The sequence below is a fragment of the Candida orthopsilosis genome (assembly GCF_000315875.1).
Source record: "Candida orthopsilosis Co 90-125, chromosome 1 draft sequence".
Lineage (NCBI taxonomy): Eukaryota > Fungi > Ascomycota > Pichiomycetes > Serinales > Debaryomycetaceae > Lodderomyces > Lodderomyces orthopsilosis.
This window is the reverse complement of record NC_018292.1, coordinates 1,912,491-1,923,567: the sequence shown is the minus strand read 5'-3', so window position 1 is coordinate 1,923,567 and position 11,077 is coordinate 1,912,491. Positions and strand designations below refer to the sequence as shown.

Genomic DNA, 11,077 nt, shown 5'->3' with positions numbered 1-11,077 from the left:
AGAGTTGAGTGAAAAAAAAAAAATTTTAGAAATTCAAGCTATCCAAAGTAGTTAAACCCATACATAACTAATCAACCACAATGGCTTTACAAGACGTCATCACCAGGGAATACACCATTAACTTGCACAAGAGAGTATGTTCAAATTCCATAAATGTCTGATCAAACTGGAGATTGTTCAAAAAAGAAGTGAAGAGAAGTAGCATAAGAAAAACTGTGATGTACCATGGCTGAGGAAGCACTGATCGTCTATATCACATCTGCTATAGATTTCACGAATGAGTGAATCCATATTGAGGCAGCAAGGGATTAGGTTTTTAAATGGGGGACAGTATTTTCGAATCAGAGAATGAAAGTCCAATATTTTACTTGGACACTCAAGATTGGAAATAGGGCCAGTGCTATGTCGCATGTACAAACATTTTCTAGCCATCTGTATTCACAGTTCTTAGCTATTTCACATCTTCAGATATTTTCTCCTACCAAATAGACCAATTTACTAACATTTAATTTTTTAGTTGCACGGTGTTCATTTCAAAAAGAGAGCTCCAAAAGCTGTCAAGGAAATCAGAAAATTCGCCACTTTGCACATGGGAACCACTGATGTCAGATTAGACCCAAAATTGAATGTTGCTTTGTGGAAAAGAGGTGTCCAAGGTGTTGAACACAGAGTAAGATTGAGAATCTCAAGAAAGAGAAATGATGAAGAAAACTCTAAAGAGAAATTATTTGCTTATGTTGAACCAGTAATTGTTCCTTCCACCAAGGGTTTACAAACTGTTGTTGTTGAAGATGAAGAGTAAATTTGATTTTTGGATTGTTGAAGGAACAAGAAGAATTCAAATTTGAATGAGGCAAAGAAGCAAACAGGTGGTGAAGAAATAGGGTTACTAGTTTGTATAATAACATAAATTTAACGCATATAATAGGGAATTGTTTGTAGTGTATTGTTAGCCCATGTTGAGCATCGCCAATTGATGATGCTGTTCAAATTAACGAGGTTGGATGTCTCCTATTTAAAGGGACGAGTCTCAACGACAAAGAGCAGTACATGCCGATGGCCTACTAGATGGACACTACAATTCTCATTCTAAACAGATATTTCCGTATATTCAACTACAAAATACAATTAAAGAATCTATACAGAAAGTTAGTAAAATAATTTCCCCTTCATTGAGACCAAGTAGCTCTCCCCATTAGACCTCAAAATGATCAAAAGAACCCATTTCCTAATTCAGTGTAACTATGACTATTAATACCATATCATTGCCAATGAGTCCCAAATTTCATCAAAACGATGAAAACGTAAAAAGACGGGGACCAGTCTAAGCAGCTCTTATTTGGTATAGATAAAATAAAAAAAAGTTATCATCATATTGAATTGGTTCTTTTCTTTGAGAAGGAAGCTTGATCAATTATATTGATAAGTTAGAACATACTGTTTATTGAAGTCCGGATTCGATCGAGGTATTTCTTGGAAGTAAATTGTTTGAGTGAAGTTGGACTCTCGATTTTTTTTTTCAAGGTTTTAATACTTAGCGATGGTATTGGTAGCGATTGATTCCTGCATATACAATGGTCTGGTGAAGTTTGAAAATGGGTCTTTGATGGAATGACGACTCAAAATTGGTTTACATGAAGTTGCTTTCTTAGACAAAAACTGCTTTAGATTATATTGGCTCGATATGCCGCCCATAATTGATTGAAGTGTGCTCTAAGTCGCATTCCTTTCCGACACGTTGATATTCCCATTTGGTTCTGGGTGGACTGTCATTATACGCACCGAACTCATCTGTCTTAGACTCCTCTAATCATTATCAACTTAAAAGTTTAACAACCTCTTTCTGTCACCTATTCCTGTACCACTTCCTCCTAGCAGAATTGCGCAAAATAAATTTAACAAATGGTAGCTCTTCCCCACAAAGCCTTTTCGTATCCAGCGGAATAAATATTCAATCTATGAATCACATTCAAGTTGAAATACATTTTGCTTCGAGTTCCATTGAAAACAAATTATTGTTATTTGAACAAAATGCCTTCAGTTTCAAATTCTATGCCTAATGACTACACCCCGTTCGAGTCCGTATCAACAGTGGTGAATGTGAGCATAATTAATGCAGAGAAACGAGTTTGACATTGTTGAAATTTCCAAGGATATATTTGCTGAAATATTTCCGGGCGTGACAGAAGAAGACATTGAATACCCTATACATGTACCTGAGAATAACTTCATATTAGTCAGGTTATTAGGAGCTCCGGACTATTTTGACAAGTTCCAAATACTCAAAGTTGGCAGAGTTCTGTTTAAACTCACCAAATCGATTGTGTTCATCAATAGCTCCAATATGGCAAAATTCAATAGTGATGAGTTAACATTCAATTTGGCTGCAGTCAAATCTATTGATGTGGCTTCCATTCCCAAATTGTCACAAGTTTTTGTCTCTGTACCCAACGACATCTATCATTTATTGAAGGATAAAACCCAACAAGCTATAAAGCAATTGTTTGTGTTTCAATTTCTTGCGGGGAATGGTAATGTGGTGAATGAAGGTGACGCGATTCGTTTGATTAATGGGAGAGCCAATCTATGCGAGCCTGTAGCTCAGGGAAAGGTTGATCTTGATACAAACTTTGTTTTGATTAACCAAAGTGATGCTAGTAAGTCACTTGCTGAAAATGGGTCTGATGTTGCTAACGAAGTGGATTCTGAATTAGACTTGTCTAGTTACTTATCATCGGGTTTACAATTCGACACCCATACAAAACCAAGCAAGTCTACTAAGTTTTATGTTCAGCCTTTATTTGAGAAAATGAACTTTGAACATCCCCCGGAAGCTTGGCGTAAAGAAGATAAAGAGCTCTTTGTATTTATCAACAACTCAGATTTCACCAAGTTGGGATTTCCTGTCTTCAATGGCGACTTAGTCAAAATCAACACAGAGAAGGAGTCTGTCATTGTGAGGATATTTGGCTTCACTGAACCTCAATTATCGTTTGAAATGGGATACATTTATTTGTCGCCAATACTATTGATCAATTTACAGCTTGACGAAAACTCAGAAGTCACAGTTGAACTGGTGCAAGGTGATTCGTTAATTACACTTATTCCTGTTGCAGAGTCAGCAACAATTTCAAGGGTTAGCTCTCAAATAACTATGGATAAGACCTACCAGCAAAGCTTCTTCTCCAGTTTAAAAACGATTCTCAGTGATCAGTTGAAATGTGTCAAGGAAGGTGATTACTTTCCAGTGGTTATTGATACTGTTTTGGCAAAAGTCATGTTTGATAATGCAAACGACGAAAATAACGAAGAAAACGGAGAACAAAATTTGGAGGTGATTCCAGTGGGGAATCCAGATGCAGTAGCATGGTTTAAGGTCACTGACATCAAAGGTACAAATGAAGTGGGGACCAACCAATTTCTCATCAATCCGACAAAGACTTTGCTTGTATCTTCTGGGGTTGAGAGCTCGAGATTGCCAGCAAACGAACATGCCAATTGGCATCAGTATCTCAACTTGCCACCAATATTCAATTATAGTATATCTAATGATTTCAAATATGCACAAGAATTCAGAAAGATTTTGAAAACATGCTTATCTTCTAAAATTAACTTAAGGACATCAATACTTTTGACCTCAATGAGTAGAGGAATTGGGAAGACTACGTTGGTTCGTAGCACATGTATCGATATGGGGTTAAATTTGATTGAACTTGATTGCTTTGACTTTATCAATCCTGGTCAGGAACTAAAAACAATCGGATTGCTCAATGGTAAGATTGATAAGTTGATAGCCAATGTACCAAACCAATCAGCTTTTCACGTCATTTATTTGAAGCACATTGAAAACTTGGTGCCCAAAACAGATGAAAACGATCAAAATTCTAGCATTTTTGCATCACTTGCATTAAAGGTTATTGAAGCTTTGACCGAATATCTGGAAAAATACTCCAATCTCGTTGTTGTTATGAGTTGCAATGATTATGACAAATTAAATGATAATTTAAAATCAATTTTGAAATTCACTATAGAATTTACCGTGCCTACTGAAAATGAACGTTTGGAGATCTTCAAGTATTTGATTGCAAACGAAAAGTGTAAAACACCATTGACTGATCTCACATCCTATCCATTTGAACCAAGAAAAGACATTAATTCGAAGACACTTGCATTGCAATCTGCTGGATTAACACCACGAGATTTAATATCAATTATCAAAAAATCTAAAAAATTGGCTATAAAACGATTGACAAAATTATCCAAGGAGCTTTGCATTTCAGTTGAGAGCTTGATCAATATAGGAAATGGTGGGGTTATAACCTGGATACCCGAAGATTTTGAGGCTGCCATCAACGAAGCTCGAAACCAGTTTAGTGATTCCATTGGGGCTCCTCGTATTCCAAATGTCAAATGGGAAGACATTGGAGGATTAGACTTGGTCAAGGATGAGATTTTGGATACCATTGATATGCCTTTGAAACACCCTGAATTGTTTAACAATGGACTTAAAAAAAGAAGTGGAATATTATTTTACGGTCCACCTGGAACTGGTAAGACTTTGTTAGCAAAGGCTATAGCTACGAACTTTTCTTTGAATTTCTTTTCCGTCAAAGGTCCTGAATTGTTAAATATGTACATTGGTGAGTCTGAAGCTAATGTACGTCGTGTTTTCCAAAGAGCAAGAGATGCCAAACCATGTGTTATCTTCTTCGATGAGTTGGATTCAGTGGCGCCAAAAAGGGGTAACCAAGGTGACTCAGGGGGTGTTATGGATAGAATTGTTTCTCAGTTGCTTGCAGAGTTGGATGGTATGAGTAGTGAAGGTGGTGATGGAGTATTTGTCGTCGGTGCTACAAATAGACCTGACTTGCTAGATGAAGCATTGTTGAGACCTGGTAGATTTGACAAGATGTTGTATCTTGGAATATCAGACACTGACGACAAACAAACCAAGATTTTGGAAGCATTAACAAGAAAATTTCAATTGGACGATGTAGTCGACTTGAAAAAGATCGCCGAGAAATGTTCTTTCACATATACTGGTGCTGATTTCTATGCATTGTGTTCTGACTCGATGTTGAATGCCATGACAAGAGTTGCAGGTGAAGTTGATGAGAAAATCAAGGCATACAACGCTGACATGGTTGCCCAAAATAAAAATGAGGTCAACTCTAGATGGTGGTTTGATAATGTTGCTACGAAAGAGGACACCACTGTATTGGTGAAAATGGAGGACTTTATCAAAGCACAAAATGAATTGAATCCATCAGTTTCTGCTGAAGAGTTGCAGCATTATCTCAGAGTGAGAGAAAATTTCGAAGGTGGCAAGGAAAAAGCTCAAGCAAAGCTTACAAATGGTGATGAATTAACAAATGGATCAATAAAGATTGAGTAGTTGTGTTGCTTAGAAATGATACTTTGGTCTATAAACATTTGTAGTCTTTTCCTTCAATTCCCATTGCTTTTTTCTTATTGCTCCTATTTTTTCGTATTTTTGATGCAACAGTTGTAGCTTTTTCATAAACTTCGACTTTGATTTATTTGTCAGTTGGAATTGCTCACTTAGTTGTTGGATTGGCAAGTCAAACACTTGGGTAAAGTCTTCTCTTGATAAATTTTTGACTCGTTTAATAGAATATTGCACACGCCATGAGTTAGGCAAATAATGTGGCAAGCTATAGTACGAAGTTTTGTCTGCGTCGATATAACCATTGTCCATGGAAATAATATATGATAATAGCTTTTTACCTTTTAGGGACATGTTGTTGAATTTTTGTAGTTCTGAGACATGTTTTTTGGTGTTGATCAATCTCTGCTTCTCTGTAATATCTTGCTTGAAATCCGTTGGATATCGATTACCAAACAGTTGAAATTGTTCAATCTCACTGGTTGACACGGGAATGGCATAAACCCTTAATTGCTGATCCCGAGCATAACGTCGTCTGTAGGTTTGTATGATCAACCTGAATGCAGTATCTTTTAAACCACTAGCTTCAAAGTCTTTGATAATATGCTCCTTTAACAAAGTTTCCCAAATTTCCAATGAAAATTTGAATTGGGTATCTCCAATCAATGATGGCAATTTGTCCATTTCGTAACATGTCTCCAATGTTGCCTCATTGGAATCTATAGCCATAGTATTGAAATCTGCATGGGAGTAGAATATCTTGTCCAACTCTTCCAATGGCAAATACTGAAACCCGAATATGGAATTGATATTATGGTATGCAATAAAGATCCCATCCATTTGACCAATTCTTGCCTGAAACAAGTATTTAAGTAAAGCCCCAGTTTTGATAAGATCACGAAACTCCTTTTCATAGCTTTCATATTGCCCAGTTAACTTAAATATTTGATAATCAGTTTCACCTACATTAGGGTGATGTGAATTGTACCTAATATTAGTCGATGCTCTAGTTTTCAAATCAAAAGTTCCATTACCCGGTAATCTCTCGTCAAAACAGTCCAATTGAGATCGCATCAAAAAGTTACCATACGATACATAATTGTAGGCATTCAATGGAGATGGTGGAGCTTCCTCCGTGTTATCCTTTCTATACTTGACAAATTCATTTTCTGGGTTGGTTAACAAAGTTTCCATACAAATACCCATTGCACTAAGCAATATTTCAGAGTCACAAGACTTGTCTGCCAGAAGGGAGTATACTGTTGTTGTTTTTCCCTGATCAATGAATGTGCCCTTTGGCTCAACAAATGTACTACTAGGTAGTTTGGTAGCTACACCACTCAATGGGATCTCTCCAAATCTTTCGACTTTTGATGATGAGTAGTTGTTTAATAACATGTAGAATTTACTCAATATTGAAGTCATTGATGAAGTACTTGAGTAGAACTGTTTTTTGAACCTTTTAGCATTCTCTAACAAATTTTTATGTTTATCCACCGGTGTATAACTACCAGCAGCATCAAAATTAAAGTCTTTGTAATGTATCACATTCTTCAAAAAAGGAGAAAAGTTGTAAACACGGGTTCTGGGGTCTTGTAAAAAGTGAACACCAGGGGAAAATAAAACTCGATCCAAATTGTGAGCCAATTGTGGAATATCTGATTTCTTTGGTGCTAGGCATTGTTCCAATGGCTTCTTGATCACATTCTTTGACGTGAGACGAGTTGTTCCAGATTCGCAGTCAAGTTTCGAATCGGCTTTGGGGGAATCATTCAACCTCGATCGCCTTTTGGAGGATCGACCTTTTGGACTTGGCTTTTGAAGACGGTCCATTTTCTCAAAAGCCAGCTCAAAGTCTTGTATATCTGAATTATACATTTTTTCTGTATAAACACTATCAGCCCCATCAGTAATTCCAAGTGTTTGCAGTTCCTTAGATGGAGTTTCCATTGTCAATTCATCAAGATTCAATGAAGAAGCCTTACTTCCTTCCCTGTTGAGAGTACCCCTCTCGGGTATGTGCACAGTACCATTATCTGTTTGATGATTTGTAGTTTTGGTACTGGGACAAACCTTTCTCACAGTTTTAGAAACTGTCCCATCTTTCGAGTTGTACTCCTTCCTACTACTACTACTACTACTACTCAGATCTCGTTTCGAAAATTCAGTAGTTCTATTTGAAACATTCCTGATAGTCAACACAAATCGTAGGTGGATAAATTTATTCCATGTACAGATTATTGGTCTCATGTTGTATTGTTTTGCCCCGTCTTGCGATGAGATGTATATTTGGTTTTCGTGTTTTGGGTCAAATTGCGCTTCTGGGGAGTATATTGCGCAGCTACCACGTGAAAAACTAATCAAAGATACTCAACTCCGCGTTATCCTCCATTAGACTAGATCAAGAGTAACATTGTAATCTAACTTCTGAGACTATACTTACCTATATGTACAGTAATAGTCTCATGATAATTATAACCTCCATGACAAGTCAATGGGGCTATGTCCTACACGACTAAAAGAATACCTCTTTTTTGAGTCCAATCGAAAAATATAGAGTCTCAAGTTGTAGAACCTGTCCATTAAAGGTCGCAGTCACGTCTTTCATCTTTTCCAAGTTTCAGCTATGGGAATATGATTATCATATTTGTTCATGTGGTAGCGGTTCATAAAACTAGGGCTAAGCCCTAATTATTATTTCTTACACAAAATCTTTCTCCTTGTGAGGCATTTGTTAGGAAAGAGAAAAAAAAGTAGTAGACACACACACACTCTCTCATAGTAACCAAAGACAGTGCGAGAATCCCAAACCAGTGAAAAAAAATCTCACCTAAAAAATTAATCAAACACCTTTCCAGAACACCTAATCAAACCAAATCACTAAACAATGGGTATGTCACACTATCATTTGGAATACGTTTACCTCACAGCAGAGTTTATTGCGCATCCGGGATGCTAGAGGAAATTCAAGCTCATCGCGAGTTACGAGCACCTCTATGGAGCCAAGATTGTCTATTCCAACTACCCAAGGAAATAACCAATACTAACATCATCTACAGGTAGAGTCATTCGTAACCAAAGAAAGGGTGCTGGTTCCATCTTCACCTCTCACACCAGATTGAGAAAAGGTGCCGCCAAATTGAGAACCTTGGATTACGCTGAACGTCATGGATACATCCGTGGTGTTGTCAAACAAATCATTCATGATCCAGGTAGAGGTGCTCCATTGGCCAAGGTTGCTTTCCGTGACCCATACAGATACAAGTTGAGAGAAGAAACTTTCATTGCTAACGAAGGTGTCTACACTGGTCAATTTATCTACGCCGGTAAAAAGGCTTCATTGAACGTTGGTAACATCTTGCCATTGGGATCATGTCCAGAAGGTACTATCGTTTCAAATGTTGAAGAAAAAGTCGGTGACAGAGGTGCTTTAGGTAGAACTTCTGGTAACTACGTTATCATTATCGGACACAACCCAGATGAAAACAAAACTAGAGTAAAGTTACCATCAGGTGCTAAGAAGATCATCTCTTCAGACGCTAGAGGTGTCATTGGTGTTGTTGCTGGTGGTGGTAGAATTGATAAACCATTATTGAAAGCTGGTAGAGCCTTCCACAAATACAAGGTCAAGAGAAACTCATGGCCAAAGACCAGAGGTGTTGCTATGAACCCAGTTGATCACCCTCATGGTGGTGGTAACCATCAACACATTGGTAAAGCTTCTACTATCTCTAGAGGTGCTGTTTCAGGTCAAAAGGCAGGTTTGATTGCTGCTAGAAGAACTGGTTTGTTACGTGGTACTCAAAAAACCGCTGATTAATTTACGTGTACATTTAAATAGTTTTGGGGTTTTTATAATATATAAAAGAGAATTAATTAGCAGAAGTAGGGAATCTTTTAAGGAGAATTGATCCTAGCATCAAAGTTAGAACTGATGGTCAGACCAGGACTAACTATCATCGAAGTCGGATCTTGAGAATCCAATTCCATTGGGATATCTGGTGAGGCTTGTTCTGCCTCAGAATTTAAACTAGCCATCTGTTCAATACTCTCGACATTTGGATTTCTAAAATCTGGGGCAATTGCTGCTTTTTCAATTTCTTTAATCTCGTCGGGGGTTGCTGGCTTCAACTCGACTCGTCTCCCATTTAGCTTCTTTGATTTCAAAGATTTTATAATCTCGTCAAACTTTTTCGTTGGTGAATCGATCGTTGCCAAGACGCTAAAGTAGGAGCTAGTGAGTTTCATTGGATTCATAATCGACTTTTTGTTTTTGCAAATGTAAATGTTGCTAGGGTTATAATCTTTCAAGAAATGCTCGATTCTCACCTCTGTGATGTTACCTCTTACATTGGAGATCAAAATTCGATTTTTTGCAACAGTATCAACATGTGGTTCAGCACAAGGAGCAGCGCTCTCTTTTGCCTTAGCAATAGGCTCTTTCTTTCCAGCGGTAGATCCCTTTCTTTTCCACCACGACCTTTGGTAAGGTCTGTATATTTGATAAGCCTTAATTATGAGCTTCTTCCCATTGAGAGCACTTCCATTTAGCTCCTTGACAGCTTCTTCAACTTGTTCTCGAGTCAGAAACTCAACGTAAGCAAATCCATAAGACCTTCGCTTTCCGCCTTTGCCCAACTTGACGGTATAACTAGGAATCAAGATAGTTACCCTTACACGTTAGTGAGTGCTGCCAAAAATTGTATAACAAAAGGTAATACTTACGGATCGTATTTCTCAAACAAGGCACGCAAATCCTCCTCTGTAGTGAGATAGTGGAGGTTCTTGATGACAACTCGGCAATGGACATTAAATTCCCTTTCTGACATTTTGGTAGTAGAATGTGGTGAAGGTGAAGGTTCAAGAATCTGGTTGCAAAAATAAAGTTTGTACTAAGTAGAAAGGGAGATTGTTTAGTTTCACCAAATTTAATACTGATCAATCATCAATTAGTTTGCTAGGCCCCAATTCGTCTCCCACATTTATGGAAAGTTTAATTGTTTGACTGCAATAGCTGAAAAGTACCACTGAGAGATTCATCTGTGACATATCTGAAGCATTCACTACATCTTCATCGGAACCGCACCAGGTAAACAAGCGCATTACCAATGTAAGTGCAGCTTCCTATGCGAAACTTTAATCGCTACGAATCTCTTCCTACTCATTTGATAGCGAGTTACATAAAAGTCCGTTTATCTTGACATATTCTAATGCATTGTTATAGAGATAGAAAATACTACTGCCCGAGTAATAGGATTCATAGTTTAAAGTACATTAGAACCATTGTACATTTCTTGCAAAACTAATAAATCACCGTAGCCTCAAATTAATTTTCGTAATAACTTTAAAATAACCTTTATTCAAAAACTATTGAACCTAGTTAGCAGCTCTAGCTTTAGCCAAGGCTTTAGCAGTACCGTGCAAAGCATATCTGTGGTTTCTTCTGAATTTAGCATCAACACCTTTCAATGATGGGTACTTGTAGGTCTTTGGCTTTTTAATACCGTTCTTGTGAGCCTTCTTGTTTTGGTTATGGTTAGTGTGGTTCTTACTTTTAGCCATCTATTACTAGTTAGTATTTTGTTTCTAGGGAAGACCACTGATTGTATGTTGTCGAAGATGAATAATTTCGTATCCACTGGTTCATTGGCCAAGCCGCAAAAGCCCTTC

At 37.5% G+C, this 11,077-nt stretch overlaps 6 protein-coding genes across 6 annotated transcripts; 3 read left to right on the top strand and 3 right to left on the bottom strand. All coding sequences in view use genetic code 12, as the record gives it.

Annotated features, from left to right (window-relative positions):
* Window positions 1-80: 80 nt before the first annotated feature.
* On the top strand, window positions 81-802 carry CORT_0A08680 (hypothetical protein; the record flags this gene model as incomplete). Its single annotated transcript, XM_003866643.1, has 2 exons — window positions 81-134; window positions 518-802. 2 exons carry the CDS (start codon window positions 81-83, stop codon window positions 800-802), a joined length of 339 nt encoding a protein of 112 aa, XP_003866691.1.
* Window positions 803-2,113: 1,311 nt separating this feature from the next.
* Window positions 2,114-5,395, top strand: CORT_0A08670 (Pex6 protein; the record flags this gene model as incomplete). The annotated part of the gene is made up of 1 exon (XM_003866642.1): window positions 2,114-5,395. One exon carries the CDS (start codon window positions 2,114-2,116, stop codon window positions 5,393-5,395), a length of 3,282 nt encoding a protein of 1,093 aa, XP_003866690.1.
* Window positions 5,396-5,404: 9 nt separating this feature from the next.
* Window positions 5,405-7,657, bottom strand: CORT_0A08660 (hypothetical protein; the record flags this gene model as incomplete). The annotated part of the gene is made up of 1 exon (XM_003866641.1): window positions 5,405-7,657. The coding sequence occupies one exon, from the start codon at window positions 7,655-7,657 to the stop codon at window positions 5,405-5,407; it is 2,253 nt and encodes a 750-aa protein (XP_003866689.1).
* A 637-nt stretch (window positions 7,658-8,294) lies between these two features.
* On the top strand, window positions 8,295-9,227 carry CORT_0A08650 (Rpl2 60S ribosomal protein L2; the record flags this gene model as incomplete). Its single annotated transcript, XM_003866640.1, has 2 exons — window positions 8,295-8,298; window positions 8,467-9,227. The coding sequence occupies 2 exons, from the start codon at window positions 8,295-8,297 to the stop codon at window positions 9,225-9,227; spliced, it is 765 nt and encodes a 254-aa protein (XP_003866688.1).
* A 77-nt stretch (window positions 9,228-9,304) lies between these two features.
* CORT_0A08640 (single-stranded nucleic acid binding protein) lies at window positions 9,305-10,236 on the bottom strand (the record flags this gene model as incomplete). The annotated part of the gene is made up of 2 exons (XM_003866639.1): window positions 9,305-10,058; window positions 10,133-10,236. 2 exons carry the CDS (start codon window positions 10,234-10,236, stop codon window positions 9,305-9,307), a joined length of 858 nt encoding a protein of 285 aa, XP_003866687.1.
* Window positions 10,237-10,783: 547 nt separating this feature from the next.
* Window positions 10,784-10,969, bottom strand: CORT_0A08630 (Rpl29 predicted ribosomal protein L29; the record flags this gene model as incomplete). The annotated part of the gene is made up of 1 exon (XM_003866638.1): window positions 10,784-10,969. One exon carries the CDS (start codon window positions 10,967-10,969, stop codon window positions 10,784-10,786), a length of 186 nt encoding a protein of 61 aa, XP_003866686.1.
* Window positions 10,970-11,077: the final 108 nt, after the last annotated feature.